The sequence below is a fragment of the Debaryomyces fabryi genome (assembly GCF_001447935.2).
Source record: "Debaryomyces fabryi strain CBS 789 chromosome Unknown contig00042, whole genome shotgun sequence".
Lineage (NCBI taxonomy): Eukaryota > Fungi > Ascomycota > Pichiomycetes > Serinales > Debaryomycetaceae > Debaryomyces > Debaryomyces fabryi.
Genome location: NW_015385468.1, coordinates 21,809 through 47,660, shown reverse-complemented (window position 1 = coordinate 47,660; position 25,852 = coordinate 21,809). Strand labels below are relative to the sequence as shown.

General features: G+C 35.4%; 15 protein-coding genes across 15 annotated transcripts; 7 read left to right on the top strand and 8 right to left on the bottom strand.

Annotated features, from left to right (window-relative positions):
- Nucleotides 1-48: 48 nt before the first annotated feature.
- On the top strand, nt 49-783 carry AC631_02429 (uncharacterized protein; the record flags this gene model as incomplete). The annotated part of the gene is made up of 1 exon (XM_015611259.1): nt 49-783. One exon carries the CDS (start codon nt 49-51, stop codon nt 781-783), a length of 735 nt encoding a protein of 244 aa, XP_015467923.1.
- Nucleotides 784-892: 109 nt separating this feature from the next.
- AC631_02428 (uncharacterized protein) lies at nt 893-2,095 on the bottom strand (the record flags this gene model as incomplete). The annotated part of the gene is made up of 1 exon (XM_015611258.1): nt 893-2,095. One exon carries the CDS (start codon nt 2,093-2,095, stop codon nt 893-895), a length of 1,203 nt encoding a protein of 400 aa, XP_015467922.1.
- Nucleotides 2,096-2,168: 73 nt separating this feature from the next.
- RAD3 (TFIIH/NER complex ATP-dependent 5'-3' DNA helicase subunit) lies at nt 2,169-4,439 on the bottom strand (the record flags this gene model as incomplete). The annotated part of the gene is made up of 1 exon (XM_015611257.1): nt 2,169-4,439. The coding sequence occupies one exon, from the start codon at nt 4,437-4,439 to the stop codon at nt 2,169-2,171; it is 2,271 nt and encodes a 756-aa protein (XP_015467921.1).
- A 454-nt stretch (nt 4,440-4,893) lies between these two features.
- AC631_02426 (adenylate kinase) lies at nt 4,894-5,577 on the bottom strand (the record flags this gene model as incomplete). The annotated part of the gene is made up of 1 exon (XM_015611256.1): nt 4,894-5,577. The coding sequence occupies one exon, from the start codon at nt 5,575-5,577 to the stop codon at nt 4,894-4,896; it is 684 nt and encodes a 227-aa protein (XP_015467920.1).
- Nucleotides 5,578-6,088: 511 nt separating this feature from the next.
- AC631_02425 (uncharacterized protein) lies at nt 6,089-7,270 on the bottom strand (the record flags this gene model as incomplete). The annotated part of the gene is made up of 1 exon (XM_015611255.1): nt 6,089-7,270. One exon carries the CDS (start codon nt 7,268-7,270, stop codon nt 6,089-6,091), a length of 1,182 nt encoding a protein of 393 aa, XP_015467919.1.
- Nucleotides 7,271-7,595: 325 nt separating this feature from the next.
- Nucleotides 7,596-9,497, bottom strand: SAC7 (Sac7p; the record flags this gene model as incomplete). Its single annotated transcript, XM_015611254.1, has 1 exon — nt 7,596-9,497. The coding sequence occupies one exon, from the start codon at nt 9,495-9,497 to the stop codon at nt 7,596-7,598; it is 1,902 nt and encodes a 633-aa protein (XP_015467918.1).
- A 585-nt stretch (nt 9,498-10,082) lies between these two features.
- On the bottom strand, nt 10,083-11,471 carry RVS167 (amphiphysin; the record flags this gene model as incomplete). The annotated part of the gene is made up of 1 exon (XM_015611253.1): nt 10,083-11,471. The coding sequence occupies one exon, from the start codon at nt 11,469-11,471 to the stop codon at nt 10,083-10,085; it is 1,389 nt and encodes a 462-aa protein (XP_015467917.1).
- Nucleotides 11,472-11,758: 287 nt separating this feature from the next.
- Nucleotides 11,759-13,720, top strand: AC631_02422 (uncharacterized protein; the record flags this gene model as incomplete). The annotated part of the gene is made up of 1 exon (XM_015611252.1): nt 11,759-13,720. One exon carries the CDS (start codon nt 11,759-11,761, stop codon nt 13,718-13,720), a length of 1,962 nt encoding a protein of 653 aa, XP_015467916.1.
- A 159-nt stretch (nt 13,721-13,879) lies between these two features.
- Nucleotides 13,880-15,235, top strand: AC631_02421 (dioxygenase; the record flags this gene model as incomplete). Its single annotated transcript, XM_015611251.1, has 1 exon — nt 13,880-15,235. The coding sequence occupies one exon, from the start codon at nt 13,880-13,882 to the stop codon at nt 15,233-15,235; it is 1,356 nt and encodes a 451-aa protein (XP_015467915.1).
- A 275-nt stretch (nt 15,236-15,510) lies between these two features.
- HTS1 (histidine--tRNA ligase) lies at nt 15,511-17,109 on the top strand (the record flags this gene model as incomplete). The annotated part of the gene is made up of 1 exon (XM_015611250.1): nt 15,511-17,109. The coding sequence occupies one exon, from the start codon at nt 15,511-15,513 to the stop codon at nt 17,107-17,109; it is 1,599 nt and encodes a 532-aa protein (XP_015467914.1).
- A 45-nt stretch (nt 17,110-17,154) lies between these two features.
- On the bottom strand, nt 17,155-18,273 carry DES1 (Des1p; the record flags this gene model as incomplete). Its single annotated transcript, XM_015611249.1, has 1 exon — nt 17,155-18,273. The coding sequence occupies one exon, from the start codon at nt 18,271-18,273 to the stop codon at nt 17,155-17,157; it is 1,119 nt and encodes a 372-aa protein (XP_015467913.1).
- A 675-nt stretch (nt 18,274-18,948) lies between these two features.
- Nucleotides 18,949-21,984, bottom strand: EST1 (Est1p; the record flags this gene model as incomplete). Its single annotated transcript, XM_015611248.1, has 1 exon — nt 18,949-21,984. The coding sequence occupies one exon, from the start codon at nt 21,982-21,984 to the stop codon at nt 18,949-18,951; it is 3,036 nt and encodes a 1,011-aa protein (XP_015467912.1).
- Nucleotides 21,985-22,409: 425 nt separating this feature from the next.
- On the top strand, nt 22,410-22,886 carry AC631_02417 (uncharacterized protein; the record flags this gene model as incomplete). The annotated part of the gene is made up of 1 exon (XM_015611247.1): nt 22,410-22,886. The coding sequence occupies one exon, from the start codon at nt 22,410-22,412 to the stop codon at nt 22,884-22,886; it is 477 nt and encodes a 158-aa protein (XP_015467911.1).
- Nucleotides 22,887-23,218: 332 nt separating this feature from the next.
- Nucleotides 23,219-24,010, top strand: MUM2 (Mum2p; the record flags this gene model as incomplete). The annotated part of the gene is made up of 1 exon (XM_015611246.1): nt 23,219-24,010. The coding sequence occupies one exon, from the start codon at nt 23,219-23,221 to the stop codon at nt 24,008-24,010; it is 792 nt and encodes a 263-aa protein (XP_015467910.1).
- A 432-nt stretch (nt 24,011-24,442) lies between these two features.
- AC631_02415 (uncharacterized protein) lies at nt 24,443-25,795 on the top strand (the record flags this gene model as incomplete). Its single annotated transcript, XM_015611245.1, has 1 exon — nt 24,443-25,795. The coding sequence occupies one exon, from the start codon at nt 24,443-24,445 to the stop codon at nt 25,793-25,795; it is 1,353 nt and encodes a 450-aa protein (XP_015467909.1).
- Nucleotides 25,796-25,852: the final 57 nt, after the last annotated feature.

Genomic DNA, 25,852 nt, shown 5'->3' with positions numbered 1-25,852 from the left:
GACAATTGTTTTCTGATGGATCATAGTGTAAGTGGACAAACAGAGATGATGTTTGACTTGTCTCGTGGAGATTTATTAAAACCTTCAAATTCAAGAGGAAATCCGATTTATAGATTACCATTGAATCAGACTGATTTAGAAAACTACAAGAACACTAGATATTCAAAGAATTCGCCATACGCTTCTCGAAATGAAACCCCATTATCTTCTGATAAGCCTAATGGAAATTGCAAAATGGACACCGAAGAATCTAAAGAAAATAAATCCAAGGAAAACATATATGTAAATGCCAAAGGCAATAAGATATTTTATGAAAAGAAACGGGATACTCTATTGCATCGACAACCATTAGAGTCAAGTGTTGCAACAGCTAGATCCAGTATAACTTCCGAATTTTACCATACAAAATTAAAACCAAATATTGAAAAGCAAGATCTGTGTACAACCTTGCTTTCGGATTTATTGAATCCTGAGTCTATAAGTAGAAGTGTACTAATATTGAACCAACCATTGGCGGATGAAAACTCGAAATTAGACTTATCAACTTTGCCGAAAAGACAAAATACTCTGGCAGCTCCATTTTGTAACGAAGCTAACTCTTATGAGGAAGTTGATGACGATTCTATGTTGTTAAATTTATTGACGGAAGAAATAAAGTCAATTGATAAGGATTATAAAGAGGCCTCAGCTTCACGAGTGCCGGTTTTAAGAAAGTTCTTAAATGGTTTGAAGTATTACTTTCCGAAGTATGAGGCAAGACAAAGGCGCCGGATTAATAGTTAAGAAACAAAGATGAAAGCTATTCAGACTAGCTGTAAATTAAATTATGAAATGACAACAAAACAGATAATTAACGGACTAGCTATAAATATATATATGCATTTGTGTGCTTTTACGTTGAGCTATTTTTATATAGTGAATTGAATGCATCTGGTATGTTTGTTAAGTAAATTCCATCGGGTGAGATTGATTTAGTTAGAGTTTCTTTCGTTATCTCTTGAGATTTCCACACTTCTTCATTCTGTCGTACTAATGTAGTAGAACAATATAAAGAGCAACCGGCCCACAGACCTAAAGTAATTTTGCAACTTACAATACCGGTGACCAAATTTCTAACTTCTCGTATAAGTCGTGATTTGAAACCAGGAATATTGGACATTTCTCCAGTTATTATTATGTTTTCTAGTAAGATTGGTCTTAAGTCGATTGGTAATTTTATTACATTGGACGCTATTAACTGGGATAAATTGTCTTCCTCAAAAAATAGTGATTCTACGACTTCGTATCGTAGCCGATTGGGGATATTGATGCCTTCTGAAATTTGGAATAACCTGGAATCATCATCTTTGTCATCTATAGACCTGACATATACTGCATTTGCAATAAAATTTTCGATAATATCAAATAAGTTAGTGTTCTTAAGCAATGTGTTTACATCTTCATCTTCCAATTCTAACAATTTCTCTATTATTTTATAATGTAAAGTATTACCATTGAACTTATCAAACTGCTCTAAATGGCTTATAATTCTGAGGTCTATAATTGAATTTAAAAGCAATGAGTCCCACTGAACATTCACTACTAGGCCGTTGATACTATTTGCCCCGATAACATGCAAAGTAGATTCTGGTGTCCAAATAATTGATTTAACTCCAATCTTAAATAGCAAAATTTTTGAAATTCTGGATTTTTCTAATATGGAATAGCCAGAATCAACTATAATTATTTTGGTTCTAGGAGGTGAAACTAGCAAATGATTGATAAAAATATCTGAGAGTTTTAATTGCAAATTATTTCCTGATATACTCTTTGAATGCCTTGTATGACTAGAATCTTTCGTATATATCTCTGATACCTGTTTAATAACCGGGTTGGATGAAAACATACATGACATAACCATATCAAGCTGTTCAGAAGTCATTGAGGCATCGTTTAAGTCATAGTACGGAGGTACCTTATTTAGAGTGCTTTGATCATTTTGATCAACTGATTTAATTGTTTCCAAAGGCAAAGCATCACCGGCAAATCCCGCACGTATGAATGTTGAGTTTATATCAAGAATAACTGGATAATATTCGTTACCTGATCTTGCCATACTATACAGTCAGAGAGAATCAGAGCTTATTTAATTTGAGTTCGCGTTATTTACATATTCAGTATTTACGTAATTAAAGTAAAGCTAAGTCATCATCATCTATATCCATGAAAGCATCATCATCATCATCATCATTATTTTTTCCATTCTCTTCTTTAGCCTTCTCATGGGCACCATTTATTTGATGCTGATGTTCTCTCTGGAATTTCTCTAACTGGTCCAAGTTCCAAACAGACACACCTTCCTGGTCCTTAGGATTAGTAGGTTGTGCTAAGCTTCTTAAAAATTTCTTAGCATTAGCTAAAGCCATATCAGTGGATAAGTTCGTATCTGAATCATTCAATGCTTGAGCAATCCACTTAGGTAGTTGGTTTTTCTTCCGTGAAAATCTTCTATCAGCTAAGACCATAATACCATAATCATCTTTACCTCTCAAGACTCTACCTAGACACTGGGCTGCATGTCTCATTGCGTCGAACGACAAGAAATCGTTTTCTCTAATTTGATAATGATCTCTTAAGAACTCCAAACGTGCCTTCAAAATTCTAGATTCCGTGTATTGAAATGGAATACCAATCATCAAAACTGTTCTACCATAATGATGGTCAAAATCAATCCCTTCAGAAACCTTTCCACGAGCGACTGACAATAATATAGCACCCCTTCCATTAGAACATGCCTTTCTATAAGTCTCCAACGCTAAGGACGTCTCTTGTGCGTCAGGTGTTTCTACGAGGATTAATTTGTATTTCCAAACTTCATCTAATACACCCATATTTTGCCACATCGAAATAATGGATTCCATGTATAAATACGAAGGAAAGAAAACAACCATTCCATCCGGAACGATTTTGGCAAATTCAATTAATAGAGAACCGTAGTTCCTAACGACAGAAGGATCATTCCTTATTTCAAATCTTGAAGATATTGATACTTGATCTGATCCTTTTGTTACAATCATTGGCAAAAAAGACCTTCTGGCTAACGTCATCGTATAAGATTCTTGAATGACCGTTTGGAAATTAAGCATCTTTGGGTACATATCCAATGGGGAGATAGTACCTGAAGTAATAATAACTGATGAAAACCGTTCAAACACAGGCTTGATGGCAATCGATGCATCTAGGCAGGTGAAATGCAATATTGGATTCGGTACAGTAGAGCCTTCAGTTTCAAAAGGCTCCAAGATTAATTGAAATCCTGTATCATAAGTTGATACTAATGTGGCAAAAGTAGCTATATCTTTCAATGCCGTAAAATCTTCAATTTCTGAAAGTTCCAATGTTCTCACCAAAAGTGACAATCTTTCAGAACAGAATTTCAACGGCTTTCTATCTATAAAAGTTAGGTCTTTTAAATGTTGCAAGAAACTTATAGGAGTTTCACTAATGACGTGTAAAACCTTCATTCTAGTTTTCAAATATTCAATAAATCTTTTCAAAAATGAAATGAAGTGTTCAGCTTTTCTTATATTACCAGGTATTGCCTCATCTAATAAATCTTGTGGTAATGTAGGATTACTCATGAATAATTCTTCATCACGAGCTATTTCGGCTTGTCTCAAACCCTCCACTAATTTTTCATATTCATTCTGTAGCTTCTCACTATCCTGTGACTTCATATCATCTACCGCATCTCCCAACTTATTAGCACCTCGTGTAGCTCTTTTAAGAGTATCATCAGTAAGATCTAAGGATAGGGATTCTATACAGACGTTATCGATATTATGCGCTTCATCAAATATAATTATACTGTCTTTGGATATCTCTTTCGAAACACGGTCAGCAATTTTCGGGTCCAACAAATAATGATATGAATAAATAATAATATTACAAAATGGTATCATTCTTCTTACCGTAAAATATGGACAAGTACCAACTTCTTTACAGTGATTTATCAACCCATCAAAAGAATAAACGCCCGCTGGAATCAAATTATGTTGATCCATTTCATTCAACAGCTCATGGAAAGAGCATAATGCGCTAGCTTCTGAATCTTGTGCCTGCTGATCTGTATTAATTAATCCATTCTCGATCTTTTGTTTCAACTGTCCATTTGTAATCCTTCTACATTTCTCATCAACCACAATCCCTTTACGTTCTTTCGATATAGTAGGATGCAAGCACAAATTTTTTCTACTTGTTAAACCCAACCCTCTGAAATCTTCCACATAACCCAATTGCTCAGCTCTAAACTTCATTAAATTATGTAATTCAATCAACGCTTTTTCAATCTCTGACATGGTACGGGAACAATATACAACCTTCCTATGCTCAGGATAATGCATTTGGTATGCAACTGTTATTGACAACAACGAAATAGTCTTTCCAGTACCCGAAGGCATTTCTAATATACAATTTCCTCCTACATCTAATGTCTTCTTTATATCACACATATAAGCATATTGCTCAGGGTAAATCCTAGGATATGGAAATAGAATCGGCAAATCATCTATGTAGAACTTCATTGCTTTATTATAGATAGTTGTTGTCCCAAATATTGATTCAGAATCAAGTAAAAAAGCTTGAATACCAAATATTTAGCATCAGATTATCTTTCGCGAAGTCCATTTTCATTGATAGAAGAGTTAGCAAATCAATTATCATGCATTTGAAATATGATACACTATGCTAATTAAATATACAAGCTATAACCGTGGCACACCTTATCAATACCTTATAAATAATAATATAATTTTCCTGACATGCTTAGCATTTCCAATGCTTTTTTTTGATACCTTCAACCCCATCATCTGGTGTTATTAAATTGCAATATTTGAATATAGGACTCGTAAATTCTTATACTCCAAAGCTCTCCAATATCAACTTAGATAACTTAGGAAATATGACATCAGATGTAGCCCCGCTAACTTTATACAAGACATCTTTATTATTGTAGAAATCCTTCAATGGACCAATTTCCTTGTTATATTGATCTAACCTTTTTTGGAATACTTCAGCAGTATCGTCTTCACGCTTTGACAACGGCTCACCGGTGATATCATCTTTGAAAGGCACCTTTGGTGGATTATAGTCTAAATTATAGACTCTACCACTGGGAATATGCACCCATCTGGCTTCTATTCTTTCTAAAATCACATTTTGATCTACATCCAACTCAACAACCATATTGATGTTTGAATCATTAGAATGCAACGTTTTATCTAATGCAATAGCCTGGTTCGATGTACGAGGAAACCCATCTAATAACCAAGCTGATCTTTTGTTTAACCAATCCATTTCATGCAACCGCTTTGTAATTAATTTGACCATAGTCGTATCTGGGACTAATTTACCATTTTTGATATACTTAGATGCCTCAAGACCAATACTAGTGCCCGAGTTTATCTGATTTCTCAAAATATCTCCGGATGATAATGAGTTTATCTTTGGAAACTGGTGCAATAATTTATTTGTTTGAGTACCTTTACCGGATCCTGGTGCACCTAACAATAATAATCTGGGTGGTTTAACGATTGGCATTAATATAGTGCTGAAATAAAGAACAAAGCAAATGGGGAAATAATAAATATATAAATACTCGCTACTCGAAAGTAGCTCGGGATTTCCGAAACAGAAATGTGTATTATCAGCGCACAAGCAATTTTTGATGGAACCGAAAGATGTTTATGTTTCGGTTTTCTGGATATATAATGAAGAATTCATAAAGTTGTATAACGGAAGTATTTTGACGTGTATTTTCGAACTAATAATCGAATTATGTTGCAAACAGAAGCAGTGTGTACTCGAGAACATAATATTTTTATCTAGTAGTTCTTATAATTCTTTTTTTTGTATGGATGGGAATGGTTCGTGGTGATTGGCATAATCATTCAAGTCTATAATTGAATTAAACTGAACACATACTCATAGTGGGGAGTTTGATAATAAAAATAAACTAAATGCTAGATAAATTGATTGTTATTAATACATAAAAGAAAATAAAGAAAGTAAGTAGCTTCTATTTAAGTCATGTTTGAGTGAGGAACAGTATCTATTCTTCGTCGTCAGAATCAATAATTCTACGCTTCTTTCTTGCTTGCTTGTTTTCTTCTTCATCATCTTTTTCTTCTTCTTTTTGGTGAGTAGATTGTCCCGGCTCTTCTTCTGCTTCGTCCCGGTTATTATATTTGGAGGCACCTTCAGCCTTCAATTTTCTCAATCTTTCGGATCCCTTTTCGAATTCTTCTTCTTCTTCCTCTTCATCAAAGCCTTCTTCTTCTTCCTCTTCGTCATTAGCAATGAAATCATCCTCTTCGTCGTATTCTTCATCACCATATGTTCTTTCAAATCTTTCGTAAGCTGGCTCGTAAGAGTTTCTCATGCCGGGAACTGGACTGTTTGTTCTTTCCAATCTTTCTTCCTGTAATCTTCTCTTAATTTCCATCTGTCTCTTCATCTTAAGCGACTTCTTCTCATTTTCGTCAGCCATTCTTTGCTTCAATAACGGGTCGTTATCAGTAATCGTATTCAAAATCTTATCTTTCTTTTGAATATTCTTAACCGCTTCGGTCAATTTTTTATGAGTGGATGTGAAAGTTGAAGATGGTAATAAATTTACCAGTTTATTTATAATCGAATCATTTTGCAAAATTTCGTAATCATCATGAGTCTTAACTAAGAAATTATCATAAACTGGCAATTCTTTATAATCAAACATTTCACTTCCTATTTTCAATGAGATCGATCCGTCGTTCCATTGTATGAAATGGGCATTTGATTGTTTGATAATTTCATCATTACCACTGTTTGTGTATCTCCATCTTATGGTGTTTTCATTTAATAATTTCTCAGCATTTAGATCGTTCTGAACTTGCTTTGCATTCATAGAACTATTGTTTCTTTCAATTGCATTTTGACCAACCTTCTCTTTGAATTCAGTAGGGTCAAAAGGATGTGCTTCTACATTCAAAAATACTGGCATTTTCAACATATATGTGTCTTCTTCTGGCTTATGCGCAACAGCGTGACGGGGCAAGGATATATCAAGTGTTTTCAACTCTTGTTCCTCTTCTTCGTCCTCTTCGTCTCTATCTGCATCATCTTCGTCTTCGTTATCTTCGTCGTTTTCTATTTGCGTCTGAGTTTGTTGTTCTTCTTCATCTTCACCGAACAAGTCATCAACTTCATTTTCTTCGTGATTTGAATCATTATCCCTTGCTTCTATGTCTGACATTTCGAACTAAAGTAGCTTGTCCTCAAATAGAAATAGAATTAAACCAAGGAGTATATGTATTTTAATGAATTTTTCAGTTAATACCCAATTCTTGACATTTTATAAATTGGTTATTACACGCATTTATAAAAACCTATATGCTTCTTTTTGCAATGATACATTATTAAAAATACACTATTATACAAAAGGATTGAATAATTATGAGTACACGAAAAGATTCAAGAGTAATGAAGTAAAAGAGAAAATGGTTGAAGTATAAATCAACAGAATTAATATACACGTATTCGTACCAAATTCCTCAATAATACGCAGCAAAGTATGCCAATCATTCAACCTTGGTATTAGACACCGGTACAGGTGGGGTCGAAACAACAATAGAAACATTAGGAGTGATATTTTCTTCAAACGCTTGGTTGGCATTGGTAACAAATTGAAACTCATCTGGGCTGATGACAGAATCTTTCATATCCACTTCAGGTGTTTCATCGTCATTTTCATCGTCAGTTATTTCAAAGTCATGATCAGAATCTACAATTGGTAAAGATTTCGAATTGACATTATTCTGATAACCAACCAAGTCTTCGTGGTTAGACGATGAAGATAAGGATTTACTATGATACCGTTTGAAAGGCTTGTTTAACAAGCCTTGCGATTCAAAATCTAAGGGTGTTGTACTCGTTGATGTCAAATTGTTGGTAGTAGCATCTGATTGCTGAGAAAACTTGTTTCGCTCTTGTTGTTGTTCATGTTGCCCTAGCGATGCAACTTGTGACCGGTTTGATTCGCAATCAGGTTGGCCTGTTTTGTCCAACGATGTAGATGAAACTTGTTTTGATTTGGACCCCAGCTTTGACGGGTTTTGATTCGGCAACAAGATATAAGCATATTGAATTAAAAATTCAACCACTAATTGGGATAATGCATATTCTACCGGATCCATATCATGGCTTGGGTGCGATAAAATAGATGGTTGGAATATTGCAGCTAAATTTCTAGACGGCATCAAATTCTCACTAGCGTTATTTTGCACCATTGCCAATAAATCTAATATATAGAACAATAATTGTTTTGATAAATTCGGTAAATTGTCAACCATTGCCTTATATTCATCAATAGCTTCATGTATATCCTTGGTTAGCTTCGTATAATTTTTTAGCTTCTTTGCCTTGCTTTTGCTGTCATTATTACTCTTGCTAGAAGTTTGAATCAAGTCTGCTTGAGCTTGAGAATTTGACCGAGGGTTAGACTGCGATAGAGATGCATTTTGCGATGCATTTTTTGAATTCCAAATTTCCAGCGTATCTTGCGAGGTAGACAGATTTGAATTGTTTAGTCTCCCAATATTTGTTTCTGTTAGGGGTTGTGAATGGCTTGAAGATAATAACTCACTATTCGTGTCGATCTTCTTATCATCATCATTTAACGAGAGATCAGTATTTGACTTTTTGTATGGCTTATTAGGATTTTCTGCTTTATATTTCATGTAGTGTATTATTCTTTGTCTTTTCCTTAATGGTTCCCTGAAGGATTCATATAAATCCAACGTTATCAATGGTTCTGGTAAAGCATTTAAGTACCTTCTTAAAACTGAAGCAGCGTCATGAACTGTGTAGCCATCCCAATTCAATTTTTTTCCAAAATCTGGAGGTGAATTAAATATTAATTGTAGCTCTTTTACTCTTTTCGAAGAGCCTCCAACTCTGAATATACCTTCCACATTCAAACCATTCTTCTTTAAATAAACCCCACATTTAGCTACAACGATAGGGATTTTTCCATATTGTAAAACATGGTCGGAGTCTTCGTTTGTCAATATAGAAATTTTAGCAGATGCTTGCTTTATGGCTTCATCCAAAGGGACTCCAAAATATTTGCTGTTTTCATCCACTAGGGGATTATGTTGTAAAAACGAGTCTCTGTGTTGTCTTATGGTGGAACTTTTTTCCGACTGGTTGAAGGAGTTCGAACGAACCCTGTTTAAATTATTAGTTGATCTTGACTTGTGATGTAGCATCGGCCTCAAAAACTCCTGGTGAGAATGCGGACTCTGCACCTGGGTCTGGCCGTTGTTTATTGACTTCGTGGGCGATCTTGATTCTCCCGGAAACGCGTCGTTGTCAGACGTCACATCGTTGACACTATCGCTGGACATAAGACTGCCCCGCTTTAAGTTCTTCACCCACCCAAAGATTGAATTCCTGTTGGTTGGCGACAGCGAATGGCTCATATTATTATATTCTGTTTATTCCGTCAACGCTCTCACTATTTTCGCCCGCAAATCACTGATAATCACAAATAGCCAAAATTGCGGTCTAATTCTAGCTTCCTTTATATTTGCAAATACCCTCTATAAAGATACCCTGGAATATATGCGTCCAGAATCACTTTTATAACTTAATTGATACTTCTAACCGCAACTATTAGCTCTAAATCTCTGATGCAATAACTGCTCACTGAATAACGCTATTGCTATCCTCAGTATAATATACAATCAAATCAGCTAGTACGTTTTATAAAACCTCTATAACTATAGTCGTTCAAATTTAACTCCGCTGTGACTGATATGTTAGCCTTGAAGCGTGTTTTACCTTATTTGTGCTGGTATAAAGTAAGTACTATTGTTATTAAATGTCCTTTTTTTTATTTTTAACCATGAATGGGTGGTTTACAGGTTAGAGTTGCAGCCTCATCTTTTACAGTTTAGATAAAAAGGCGAAGTCTAGACTTACTTATACCAGTTATAACTACTTTGGACATCAATTTGTCTATTTACAAACATAATCAGAGTATATTTATAGAACTATTAAGACTATTAATTCAATTGGACGTAGTTTCCGGGGAATACACCGGTTTGACCGTTGTACTTGCCAGTCCACCACCCGTTAGAGTCATCGGTTCTTTGTAAAATTTCGATGACTGCACCAGCTGTAAAGGTTAAGTCACCTTGGGCTTGCGCCGAGTAGTCATATAATGCTGTACAAGTCTGGGCAGCAGGCGCACTTTGGGGAGTTGGAGGAGGCATACCATAGGTATTTGGAGAGGAAACGGGTGCAGTGGATGAGGAAGGTGAACTGTAGCCTGCGTAAGAGCCAGACGTTGGTGACGCTACTTGGGATCCATAGGCCGGTTGGGATCCATAGGCCGGCTGAGCCCCGTATGCTGGTTGGGCCCCATAGGCTGGTTGAGCTCCTGGGCCCTGTGGCGATTTGTAGTCACCGTATTGTGGAGTTGTAGGGGACTGGACACCATATTCGGAACCTCCAGGGGAGTAGGGAGGCAATTGGTCTTGGGTGGAGCCACTACCAGCCGTACCCTGGGCCATGAGTTGATGACGCCTCTTGGTGGCTTCTAATTTGGATTTAGCGTGCCCCACTTTGAAGTGGGTGATGCTGATGGCATCTGCACGTTCTTCAATATCACCCTTCTTCATGGTGTACGCTTCGACAATATCGGAGTTCAAGTCGAAATAAGGGATCTTCAATTCTTCCATACGGGTGTACAACGTGTAGAAAATGTTCAATTGCATGTAATAGAAACTGATGAACAAAGGCTTGATGAAATCCGACTGCATCTGGAACAACACTGGTAATTCGTCCTTCAACATGTTGTTGTAGTAATCGTATTCTTCCTGAGCAATCTGCACTTCAGCTTCGGCACTGTACATTCTTTCTTCGTCCTTAGGGGTTCTCTCCTTCTTGTCGGCATACTTGCTGTACGTTCTCTTGTGACGATCCAAATCCACTTGTTTGTGTTCTCTCTTGGTGGCCATCTTCCGAATCGACTCAATCACCTTCAACAAATCTTGTGCAGGGTTGACAATTCTCTTCTCAATCAACTCTAAGTCTGGTTTCAATGTCTCTTTCAATTCCTTCACCACCTCTCTGTATTGTTCTGATGCCTGGATCCCATCGGGGTTATCCTCGGGCACCGTCGCATTCGGATCGGACAATCTCCCACTGATAGGCTTGTAAATCTCTTCAATTGCCTTCGAAAAGTCTATTTGGTAGTCTAACATCCCATTGACCGCTGCAAAGTATCTCTTAGATTCGGTACTCAACTTCTTAGTTTCGATTTCTAATTCTCTAAATCTACGCTCGGCATCCATGTAAACAGGATCCAGGGTTACCTCTCCCATGTTTAACTTTTGACGGAACGTTTGAGGCGCCCTAACAAGCGACTTCCTGATACCTTTGAATGACATACTTATTCAATTAATTGCCTCTCAATATATGCTTTCAATGTATTCTACTAATTTCCCTACTTGGTCCATATGGATTTTCTATCTCCAGCAATCTGATGATAGGTAGTGTGAGGCCCGATAATTTCAATTTTTGGTACCCGGGTTATTTTGGCAGGTTTTTGATTTGCAGCCACAAATCACTTACAAGAGACCATCAGTATGTTTTCTTCTATTATACACCCACCACCTTTTAGGGATCACATAAACATAGAAAGGTAAATTTCTTAGTATAATACAGAACAGGAATAATGGAGGGAAATTTTACTCAGGTTCCTCGAGAAAAAGAAGCAAGTAGAGCGCAAAGTACGGTCCTTGGGCGCTTAGAAGCGGTTGTTAGGTTCGTGTTTAAATACATTATTTTACCGTTGTTGCTATGGGAGTTGGGATTCCGATCGTACTATAAGCTTATTCTAGGGGTTTTTGATTTAATTTTCAAGATTTTACTGTCATTTTTTGGGACGGAAAATGGAGGATTGTTTAATGGCATCAGTGAGGATGAAGGATGGTACGATGTAAACAGTGCAGGTGGATCAGACGTGGATGCAATGTTTGACGAAGTAATCAAAGAAGGCAAAGTAGGAAAAAAATCTGATAGCTTTATTCTGAGAATTGATTCAAGGTACCGGTGGGTGATGGACGGGATTGAAAGTCAACAAATATGGCAGTCGACTCGAGAAAACGTAGACGAATTGTATTCTATATTCGAGAAGGCAGATTATATATTCGATAGATATGTCAAACACTCACCCTTCTGTGTTTTGAAAAAGTTTAGTCCCAACCGAAAGAAGTCCACTTATGAATATGGCGGTATCCCATTGAACAAGTATGAGGGGTTCTCAAGCTATCTTCTGTACAAGCGTTTGGGTACTAAAACACTCACGACTGCAAAACCGAAATTACGTCCAACACTCCCTCCTGTGTTGACTACAATACAGAAACCGGCAGAAGAAAAGCCTGAGGTTCAAAATGTGACAATCATCCCTATTTCTAGACTGACTCAAACTGAAACTATCAAGCCTGCTAAAGAACGGACGGTGAGTGTTTTCAATCCACCGGTATTTAATTTTGCAGCCAGTTCATTTGCCCAAACGGTAGCTAACGAATACAAATACACGAGCCCCAAACGCATTAAGTTGGATAATTCAAAAAGCCAAATCCCAAGCTCGATCATATCCAAGCCAACTCAAGACAAAGCGAGACCATCTGCAGCTTCCAGCAAGCCTCGAGTCATTAATATTGAATTTGCAAACAAACAAAGATCGGGATTTAAGCTTTTGATTAGGCCAAAGCATGAACTGAGTCTTAAAAAACCGAAACAGGGTATTGAAGTTTTATCAACCTCGAATACAAAGAGGATTACCAAATCCATCTCAGTTGATGATGTAGAATACATAGAGAAAATCAAGCATGAAATCAAACAAATATTACCCAAACCGGACTATGACGATGGTTCCTTAGGTCCCGTAATTTTGCGACTTGCATGGCATTGCTGCGCTACTTACAATAAGTTCACTGGTAATGGTGGTTCGAACGGTGCAACTATGAGGTTTATTCCTGAAATAACTGATGATGGGAATAGTGGTCTTGACATTGCACGTTCTGCACTTGAACCTATAAAACAGAAGTACCCTGCAATGACCTATTCGGACTTATGGACTCTAGCTGGCAAAATTTCGATCGAGGAAATGGGGGGTCCGGAGATACCATGGAGATGTGGCAGGGTTGATTGCATTGACGACAGATACGTCCCACCCAATGGCAGGCTACCTTTTGCATACAAAAATGCCAACCATATTCGAGAAACATTTAGCAGAATGGGATTCAATGATAGAGAAACTGTCCTGTTATTAGGCGCACATGGTTTAGGAAGGTGCCACAAAAGATATAGTGGATGGGAAGGGAAATGGACAGAAAACCCCATCTCTTTTAGTAACGACTTCTACAAAGTATTGTTAGACGAAAAATGGAGTCTTGGAACGGTACCCGAAACCGGAAAAGAGCAGTATTATAACAAAGACAAGTCTCTAATTATGCTAAATACCGATATGGAGCTAATTAGAGATCCACATTTCCTACATTTTGTTAAGCTATATAGTCAACACCAAGCGACATTCTTTCAAGACTTTGCAGAAGCCTTTGGAAAACTCTTAGAATTGGGTATAGATAGAGATTCCAATGGCAATGTTTTGCCAAAGAATGAGTTCTATTGATTATATATAGCTTTATAGTTGATCGTAAAAATTCGGATTTTGCGACACATTAAATTTCGTCATTTCTTTTAAAACGCTCGGATGATTTTTTTTCCAATAAATAGAGAAATATTTGTTCGAATTTAAAATTAATAGAACCATAGAACACACGACATAGAGATGGTGGATATTCCAAGAATGGAGGACTATGATGTCTTCCCAAATACAGGTTTTTTGCCCTCGGAATTTCCTTTGGTTAAATTGCCACAAGAATATTATCAGCCATGGGAAAGATTAGTAAACAACTTGCCTTCATTAATATTGACTAAAAAAATAAGGTGGCACATTGATACAAACTTACCTATTTTATCTACAGGTGAACTCAAAAATGTTCCGGAGTACAGAAGAGCTTATCAAGTATTAGGGTTCTTAGCGCACGCTTATATATGGGGTACTGACAAGCCAACTAACAAGCTTCCGGAACAGATCGCCAAGCCTTTAATCGAAGTATCAGATTATTTAAGATTGCCACCTATAGCGACATATGCTGGATTATGCTTATGGAATTTCAAACAAATCATGCCTAACGAAAATGAAAACGAAAAATGGGACTTGGATAATTTGACCACAATAAATACTTTCACCGGATCTATAGACGAGAGTTGGTTTTATTTGGTCAGTGTTTATTTTGAATACAAAGGCTCGTTTGCTATTAAGGCAGGCTTGGATGCCCTTACTCATTCCCTTAACGGAGATACCAAAAAATTGACAGAAAAGTTACAAACTATGGCCCAAGCGATTGATAGCTTAGGCTCAGTGTTGATGAAAATGGAAGAAATGTGTGACCCACATGTATTTTATTTTAGAATAAGGCCATATTTGGCTGGCTGGAAGAATATGGGTGACGTCGGTTTAGATAAAGATGGAGTGTTATATGGAAATGAGGCCAAGCCAAGGTCATACGCAGGAGGTTCGAATGCACAATCTTCATTAATTCAATTTTTTGATATTTTATTGGGAATTAAACATTACCCAACCGGTGGAAGACCAGTTCCACACGAAAAACCAGAAGCACCAAAAGATGGTGAAAACAATTTCATGAATGAAATGCGTTCCTACATGCCCGGTGGTCATCAAGATTTCTTGATGAAGGTTCAGGAAATATCCAATATAAGAGAATATGTTCTCAGTAAGTATGATTCAAATCCTGAATTGACGTTGAGTTACGATGCGTGCTTAGCCATGTTGAAGCTGTTCAGAGATAAGCATATTCAAATTGTTACCAGGTACGTGGTTTTGCAAGCTAAGCAGGCCTCAAAAATGGGATCTACTTCGACTTTAAGGTCTGGTTTGGCAAAATCAAAGAGTAAGCGCGGAGAAGAAAGAGGGACTGGTGGAACCGCCTTATTACCATTCTTGAAACAATGCAGAGATGAAACTGGTGATCCTGCTGCTGGTAGCTGGGGTAAAAGAATTCTTAGTGATGGTGTAATGAGATTAAAATATTCAAAGTCTAATGGTATTAACGAGGACTAAAGTTCTAAAATAATTTAACTCAAAAATTAAAGTAGTTATCACTGTTTTTAGTTCTTCGCTGTGTATATTTTAGCTTATCTATATGATATAAAAGCCTTTTTTTTCTTCTTTACTTATTTGCAAGTGTTCTATCGTCAAATTTTGAGTCACAAAAAAAAAAAAATTTCACGAATTTTCCAGTATCAAAAGTTGTAGTTGAACCATCCAAAACTCTTTACCAGTTTATGTTTCAAAGGCTATTCACATCAATACCACGAAACCGTAACATAAGAAAGATGTCTGACGCTACAATTGCTGCGGCAACTGAAGCTGCTGCTGCCGCCCCTATTGCAAATACTAAACCTCAATCTTCAAAGAAGGCTAGTAAGAAGTCTAAGAAGCAAGACCAATTTTTATTAAAGACCCCAAAAGGTACTAAGGATTGGGCTGATAAAGACATGGTTATCAGAGAAGCAATTTTTGGTACTTTAACTTCATTATTCAAGAGACACGGAGGTGTAACAATAGATACGCCAGTATTTGAGTTAAGGGAGATTTTAACTGGAAAGTACGGTGAAGACTCTAAATTAATATATAACTTAGAAGATCAAGGTGGTGAATTGACTTCATTAAGATATGACTTAACTGTTCCATTTGCAAGATTTGTTGCCTGTAATAGTATTAGTAGTATTAAGAGATATCACATTGCTAAGGTCTATAGAAGAGATCAACCGGCTATGACAAAGGGTAGAATGAGAGAATTCTACCAATGTGATTTCGATGTGGCAGGTAATTACGATACAATGGTCCCAGACTCAGAAGTCTTAACCCTTTTGTGTGAGGGTTTAACGAGTTTGGGTGTTAAAGATTTTAAAATTAAATTGAATCATAGAAAAATTTTAGACGGTATCTTTCAGGCCTGTGGTGTTAAAGATGAGGATGTCAGAAAGATTTCTTCTGCTGTTGACAAGTTAGATAAATCTCCATGGGAAGCGGTAAAGAAAGAAATGGTTGTTGAAAAGGGACAATCTGAAGAAGTTGCTGACAGGATTGGTAATTTTGTTAAGTTGAACGGTTCGATCAGAGACGTTTTACAAATATTACAATCCAATGATTTATTAAAAGAGAACGAATCAGCTCAAAAGGGTATTGAAGAAATGAGTATCTTAGCTGATTATGTTGATGCATTTGAAATTGCCGGTTTCACATCGTTTGATTTATCATTAGCCAGAGGTTTGGATTACTACACAGGTTTGATTTATGAAGCTGTTACATCTGCATCTGCTCCACCAACCAACGCCAGCGAATTAAAGGAAAAGGCTCAGAAAGAAAAAACTGAAGTTGAAGATGCTTCTGAATACGTTGGTGTTGGATCAATCGCCGCCGGTGGTCGTTATGATAACTTAGTAGGTATGTTTTCTAATGGCAAATCAATTCCTTGCGTTGGTATTTCTTTTGGTGTTGAGAGAATCTTCTCCATAATCAAAGCAAGAGCTACCAAGGAGTTGGAAAAAATCAGCTCATCACAAACTCAAGTCTTTGTCATGGCTTTCGGTGGTGGTGAAGGTTGGAACGGGTTTTTAAAGGAAAGAATGGGCGTTACCAATAAATTATGGTCAGCAGGTATAAACACTGAATACTTGTATAAGAGTAAAGCTAATATTCGTAAACAATTTGATGCCGCAGAAAAGTCTGGAGCTCAAATTGCTGTTATTTTAGGAAAAGAAGAATATCCTCAAGGCCAATTAAGATTGAAAGTATTAGGACAAGGTGACGATAGTGATCAAGGTGAAATCATTAATGTTGATGATCTTGTTTCAGTAGTACAAGACAAGTTATCTAGCTTGAATAAAGATGGATTAGATGAAATTACCCGTTTGATTAAAGGTTTGTAGTGTAAATATTTAATATAACGAGATACATATCTATTTTATTCCTATTTAATTAACATCTAACTTAATTCCAACATTATATCCATGCTTTTCTTTACCATTTCTCTTGACTCTATTCCATAATGTATTTATATCATCAAAGCAAAACCACCAAATCACTCCACACCACGACTCAACCTGAGGCAAAGGGTCATAAAATTCAGCGGCAATCCTTCTTAATTCTGGTAATTTGGTCCAGGCGACGTAAGGAAAATCGTGATGTTCATTATGATATCCAACATTCCAAGTTAATCTATTTAAAGGACCATAGTAAGAGTATGTCTCTTCAGGTAATAATTCCTTAGTTATATTTCCATTAGCTTTATCTAAATTTCCAGATCTTGACTTATTGTTTTCATTTAAGACATAGTGTTCGGCGATGAAATGACCGGCGCATGGATGTAAAGATCCAGCCAAAAATGAACTCATAATAAAATATCCAAGTGAATTTCCACCCCAATAATTAACCATGAGGTAATCTACTATGACCTGGTATGCAATATTTAATAAGTGGATATACGTAAACTTGATCTGAGTGATAAACATTGGTCTTAATGCGTAGAAAAGGATCTGGAATATGGCAAAAAACACCTTGCCCAAAACATTTGAGAGAAAGATACCTTCAAATTTAGTAGGCAAATCAGCATCTAAGTATTCGTCACCTAAAAATTTATGGTGTAACTGGTGATATGGTTGGAACGAAGCAGAATATGGAATCCCGATAGGCATATTAGTGAAAATTGCAAAGAGTTTATTGTGAAGTGGCTTCTTGAATAACAAATTATGAGATAACTCGTGTATAGCTAAGAATATCGCTTGATTACACGTAGCACCAATGACATATGCCAACGCTATAAATTTGAAGCTGAAAAGTGGTGTGTTTCTTAAGTAATAGGCAACTGAAAATTGTAATATCAAAATTCCAAATATATACCATTTGGTTTTAGGTTCATACCCTGTTAACTTTTTAACCTCTGGATATTTTTCCAATATTTGTTTTCTTCTAGTACCATGTGGTTCTGTTTCTTTTGTCCAGTAGAATTCGTTTAGAATTTCAATTGAAGAATCTGCTGGAGGAGTTTCGAAAGTATAAGTTTCATTGTTACTTCTATGTGTAATTTCACCCATTCTTCTTGGAATAATCACAGTTCAATAATATTAATCCAATATAACTAACTCCCAATAGCTTATTTATAAATTGTCAAGAATAAAATTGCAGATCTTGAATCACACCATAAATATTTTCGAAGATCGAGATATTCGAAATTTCAGGCACAGCCAAAAAAAACGACACGACTGGTAAATATATATTATATACATTATTACTACAATATTTACCCTCTACAAGAGATATTGTACTGAAACTAGACTATTTGATTGTAATCTAGTGGTTGTTTCATTAAAATGATTTAATTCGAATTTTTTTAATATAAAATGTCAACCTAAAGTGTCTTTTTGCACCCTATGATAAGTTTTCTTAAATTTAGACATTATTCTTAAAAATTCAAGAATTACTTACCAAAGAAAAGTATAAGGAAAGGAAACAGTATGTATTATTAATTAATATATCATTGAACTGAATGCTTACATTGTAAATGACGGATATAATGATGGTTCGTGCTGTTTTGTTGATTCTATAAATAACACTAAACAATACACTACATATATATATATACATACTTGCAGCTTTAAATAGTCGCTTTTAATGTTATATGATAAAACGAGCTACACAACCCTAGCATCAAGTAATCGCTCAAACTCATACACAGTATTCCTTACAAATTTAAGTTTAGATTGTAAGAATCAGGAAGGATATGGGGTGCTTCCGTACTGATTGGAAGTTTGATCAGATTGTTGTTGCTGTTGCTGTTGCTGTTGCTGTTGCTGTTGCTGTTGCTGTTGCTGTTGTTGTTGTTGTTGCGGAAGTGGAGGAGGAGGTTGCATATGTTGTGGTGGTCCCATAAACTGGTTATAAAATTGTCCATATTGCGGATATACTGATGCAGGTGCTGGCGATGCTGTTGCCGCTTGCATTGGCGATTGGGTTGAAGCTTGCAATGGCTGTTGTTGAAGCGAAGGTGGTACTGAATGTAACAGCAGCTGCGAAGACATTGGCATGAAACGGTCGTTTGCTCCTTGATAGTAAGGTGTGCTGTTTCCCTGTTGATACTGAGTTGGGAATGGATTAAAATATTGCGGATAAGGCTGCTGGAATACTTGGGAATAATTAGGCGAGATATGTGTTCCTTGAGGTAGTTGGGATGGCATTGGGATCCCACCATACATGGGTTGATCATTGGCTACAGATGTATTAGAAAAAGTAGAATTCAACATATTGAACGATTGGGATGGAGTTCCCGAGTTAATAACTTCATTACCACTTCCATTCTTCCAAATATTAGGTGTATTGGAATTGACACTCTTTGGTTCACTATTAGATGATTCAAGCACTAACGAATCCACCATATTCTTAAGCCCATTTTCCCTTTGTGGGTCTTGAGTTAAAATATCATCTGTACTCGAATTGACCGCAATGGATTTATCACTAGGATTTTGCAACAAGCTATCTTGCAACTGAGAAGAATGACTGAGAATAAAAGAATTAAGCTCTTGAAGAGTATTAGGAATTTGAATTGCTTCTTGATCTTTTGTGTTTATATTGTCTAAAGAATTCTCAACTTGAACGCTTTTCTTCTCCTTTTTGCTTTCTGACTTTGGTAAGGTTTTATGTTGATGTTTATCTCTTCCAGATCTATCAGCTTTAACTTTGCCTTCTTTCTTCTTAGTTTGAAATTTGTCATTAGGCTTGCCAACTTGATCAGAAACTTTTCTATCTTTATCCTGAGAGTCTTTGACTTCCAATTTAACTTCTACATTTTCTGAAGTCTTATCGCTAACGACAAATTTACCTTCTTCGTAGTCAAATGCGATACAATAAGGGTTGCATTCTAGCAACTTCTTACTTAATAAAATCACTGATTTTAATCTTAAGTTATTCTCATAATGAATAATTTCAATATCGAGAATATCACTCTTTTCCATATGGGAATGGCTCTTCTTCTGATTGCTTTTGTTGTTTTCAATTAATTGCTTATACAAATCATTGTCCAAAAATGATGGCACAAAAGTGTCTGTATCTATTAAACTTGTATAATCTCCAACAAGTAAGTTGATATTATTTGATGCAAAAATATGATCATCTTTAAAATCCTTGAATTGGAACTTAATAATCAGGAAATCTCTAAAGTAGACATCTTCCTTGAAGTAATAATCTCTCACTGGCCTAGAATTAGACTTAATTAAGTCGCATATTTTTTCACGATTAATATCTTGACTAAGTGAATCATTAACATAGATATCAGAAGTAATTCTATTTAGCAACGTGATTATGCTCACCATAACGCTTTTTCTAGCTTGTAAGTTTCTTAGGACAACCTTGTTTTCTTTAAACCAATTAAATAATAACCTTAAAATAATCAAAACAACTCTTTTACTTTGAAAGTCGATTTCAACAGAAATGCATGATTCTAAAAGTTTATTTATGTAGCGAAATGTAAACTTAATGAATTGCTCCGATGCTGACTTGTCATCACGCAGCTCAAGAAGTTTATTAAACGACATAATCACCACAAGTTGCTTAACGTAGAAATTTAAATCTTCTTCTTCATATTTACGAATGAATTTATCAAATGAATCAACTAAATTTTTAAAAAAGTCTCCTTCAATTTTTGAATACTTGATGTTTTTAATGATAGTGTTATTAGACTGGTGATAATACTCGGGAATATAATAATAACATATCAAACAGATAAGAGTTATGTTTAATTCGTCCATTTTCGATACAGGAATTTTGCTTTTCTTATTTGGATAATTGAAAGAAATCAAATTATTGATGAACCAGTCTTTCCGTAAAATTGTATTCAAATTGGTTAATCCTAATTTGTAATCTGGAAGTCTTGTAAATTGAGATCTCAAAAACCAGTAGCAAGCATCGTATTTATTATCCATTAAATTGTAGATCATTCCGATATGATTATATGGCTCATTGAGTGCTGGTAAAAGTAATATACAAAACCTATAGAAGTTCAATGCCTTCTCATACAATGGCTTCATTAGCGAAACCTTATCTTTGCTAGACAGGTTTGATAAATGATAATACTTCCAAAAATTCTTAATTGACAAACATGGGTTAACATATGAGAGTTCCATAAATGACCTATGACGAGATATATCTCCCAACGACAATAGACACCTGTGAACTAGGAATATTAAGTTTGCTTGTAAGTTAGCGTTAAATGTCTTGATAGCATTATTTGGAATAACAAAGTTGAAGTGAGCTAAGAATGTCTCTGGAATCAATGGGTTCAGGAAATGGGTTGAGAAGTGTTTCAATAATGTGAAGTAGAAATTATAAACTTGTTTCATGAATTTATTAAAGTTATCATTGATTTTTCTGATCTCTACCGCCTTCAAAGACTTATCCTTTCCATTAGAGTCAAGAAATTTCTTACTGAAGTCATTATAATACGTGGCATGGTGAAATTGAAAAAACTTGATAATAGGATAATGGAATTCGGTCCAGAGAATTTCAAATATTTTGATTGTTCTGAATTCTAGGTCAAGCTGATTATTTGGAACATCATTTTCTGATAGACTCTCGTACGCTTTTAAGTTATCGTAATAATCATTACAATCCGATAAAATCAAGGTCTGAAACTTTGATTGAAGTACGTTATTAAATCCGAGTAACAAGGATTGATCGATGAATTTCTTACTTAAAAATTCATTCAATTGGGTCTTATATGTTTGGATCTCTTCGATTGTAGACGGAGTAGCCATTGTACTATGCAATGCTTTTAGTATATGCTTAATGAAAAAATTTGTATGTCTTGATCACAATTATCTCCTCCACCTGAAATCTATAAAATCCTGGAAGTTATGCAAACTGTATATGAATAGGTTACTAATGATTAAAAACACAAAAAAACTATATCATTCTATTAAAGGAATGAACTTCATGTAGACAATTCTTAAAATAATAGAACACTTAATGCTGTATCAAGTCCGTATCGAACAGATCACAATTTCTTAGCCTGACTAGGTCGAAAATTTTTTTTGTTACAAGCGCATACACGACCTGTTTGCTATCTTTATGATGGCAAAACTTCTTAAAACCTTTTGAATATAAGTGCTAACAAAAGCATTAGTAAGACAAATAACACTTCTCTAATACACTTACGTGATAAACCAACTCAGTGAAAATAATGACTCAAGACGAAGAACCATCTTTTAAAGTAAAGGTATATGTTTATGATCTTTCTCATGGATTAGCAGCCGTTTACGCCCCTCTGATTCTTGGGATAAACATTGATGCTATTTACCATACGTCAGTAGTTGTATATGATAAAGAGCATTACATTAGCGAGGGAATAAAAAGATCAACTCCTGGGACCACTAAATATGGCACTCCGAGAGAGGTTCTTGACATGGGCGAGACGTTTGTTACCCCAGATATCTTTGAAGACTTTCTTGATGAGTTGAGGAACCACGAAGACCTCAAATATGATTCTGTGAAATACGACATATTTGATAACAACTGTAATCATTTTACAGACGTGTTACTTGATTTTTTGGTCGGCAAAAACCTTGAAGATCGTATTTTAAAGCTTCCACAGCAGGTTTTGAATTCTCCAAACGGCCATATATTAAGGCAGATGATAGGCTCATACCAGCCTTATTAAGAAATACGTCACGGACCGTAATGAATGTAAATTTTGTACTATATTTATTATGGAGAAGAAAAGGCTAACCGCAGACTCATAATTTTAATGTGGCAGCCAAACCTCAATATAAGTATCCATGTGTTTCATACTTGTTGTAAAAGAAGATAAGTTTTTTTTCTTACTTATAACCAACAATATAAGCCAGTATATTCAAAGATAGATATAATGGATAAGCCTACTACAGTATGTTGTCGTTGATCGAAAGAGAGAGAAATCCGTTACTAACTATGTAGAATCAATATGTGAACATGAATACATCTCAGATGAACTCACTGATAGATTCTTCTATCATGTCAAATGAATCAAGCCAGCAATCCATGCTTACTGAGAACCCACTGGTCAAGTTCTGGCAGACGAATAACTATAAAAATTCGATCACTAGTCCCATTCATCTCCAGGCCCCAACCAACTTTCAAACGGGAACGTTTCAGACTCAGGCTAACAATGTTGAAGCAATTGGTAATAATAACTCAATGAATGTGAATGCCCCAAGTTATGTTCCTTACAATTACAGCAACAATCACCAGCATTATGATAAATACTACAATAATCAGAGTTGCGAGCTTTACGATAGGTCGTCGTTGCAAAATTTTGCAATCAATGCTAGTAAAAAGGATAAGTTACAGGAGGAACTCGAAAGGACCAAGGTGGATTTAGTGATTAAAAACCAACTCATTAAGAATCTTTCAGATCAATTAAATTCACTCAATAAATTAAAAAATGTGAAACATGGTCCAAGCAACACCTTCAAAGTTCCTCAAAATTATTACGAGCTATTTAAAGATTTAACTAAGAGCTTGAAAGAAAAGACTGTTGAACTCGAAGAGACAAAAGAAAGATTGGAATCGATAGTTGTTGCATTATCTATGAATAACCAACGCTCATTGCTGGTTAATGGCGAGTTTGATGAACAAGAATTGGCCCATAAAATTATCAATAAGCTTTCATTGTTGCAAAGCGAAAACGAAAATTTGTTAAAGATGATTAGCTCGAGTAATAAGCTGAGCTTAATAATTGAATTGGGGCTCTTGAAGAATGAAAATTGCCAACTTAAAGAAAAATTAAAGAATTTTGAAAAGTAACAATAAGCAGAGGACTCGTTTTTGCTACCTAAAATAGTACTTGTTTTAATATTTGTCATTAGCTGTCTATGTATCCGTGAACATATTTTGTATCTATGTATCTGTGAACATTATCTTAGTATCTATAGTGTGACCTTTGCAGCTATTGGGTCTGTTGAACTCTTTTGATTCAAACTTTTTTTATTCTATATTTTTTTTTAAAAATAAAACTAAACTAATTTCAACTCGTACATGTGCCATATATTTGACTTTGCTTAAACTATACATTGTTTTTGGTAAGTCAGAGTAAAAACTTTAGTTAGTAAGTACTAAAAATCTGGTGATGTTTTTTACACGACCTAAGTAAATGAAAAATTAGGAAGTGGAAAACACGTCCGCTCATAATAAACAACTTGAATTTTCATAAGCGAAGATACAGATATAAGAAGGACGATGACTTATACTTCACCAGCCGTTGTCATAGACAATGGATCTCATACTACGAAAGCTGGTTTTGCCCTGGATGATTTACCATCTTTGGTGTTCAATTCGAACTATGTGGTAGATTCAAATTCTAAAGTTCAGGTTGGGGACAGGCAAATAGATGAAAACCCAGAAAGCGAAATAATGACCTTCATGGAAAATGGATTAATCTACAATTTTGATAATATAGTCCACAACTGGCAATATGTCTATGATAATATTGATAATAATAATCCGATAAATGCTAAGGAATTTCCATTAATGTTAACCGAACAGCCATGGAATACATCTAAGAATAAGTTGGCTACTACTCAGATAGCATTCGAGACGTTAGAAGTGCCTATATTTTCTCTTGTAAAGACACCTTTGTCACAATTATATCACATGGGAAGATCTACGGGTCTCGTTATAGATGTTGGATCTTCAGTAGCCAGTGTTACACCAATTTTGGATGGTATCATTCAATCAAAATCTTCTTTCCACTCAAAATACGCTGGAGATTTTTCAAATTTACATGCATTAAATTTTTTGGAATCCAAAACTTCAATTGATAATTTGATACCTCTGAAGTTCCAATCTACTAGAATGTCACAATCATTTAAGGATTATCAAATAAGTTATAATCTATTACAAGATTTTAAGAGCTCAATGCTCAATGTTTGCGAGATCCCAGCGAGTCAATCAACAAATGCATTAAATCCAAAAAATTACCAATTACCTAATAAAAGTCATATCGGCGTTAACAGGGAACAGATCAATTTATTAGAGAATTTATTTCAACCAAATTTTTCGCCATTACTGAACTTGACCATACCCGAAGTCAACTTCAACAAACCACAAACAAATGGTTTATCTAATTTGGTTTTGTTAGCTTTAAAGAATTTAGAAAGCTCCTTTATTCCAAATAACGAACCTATTAATGCACAAAATGTTAACTCTCGTTATACAAAATTCAACGAAATATTGAGAGAGTTGTTATCGAACATTTTAATTACAGGTGGTTCCTCATTAACCACTGGATTATCGCAGAGAGTAATAAATGACATTTATAAGTCAGCTCATCAATTCTTTCCAAATTATATTTTTACGCAACCTGGTAGGTTAGTCTTAGGAACGCTAGGCAACTACCAACAAAACGATATCAATGAGGTTTGGGACAAAAAATTCGGTTCTTGGTTGGGTGCATGTAATTTGGCCAGTATGTTGAACGATAATGACAGCCAAGAATCAAACGGTATCAACATTGCCTTAGACAATTGGTTTGTTACTAAGAGTGATTATGAAGAATTAGGTGAGGATTTAATTTTAGAAAAGTTTAAATAGTGTATTTGAACAGTGTAATTGTATACGTATGTTAGATTAATAAAATTCTTATATTAT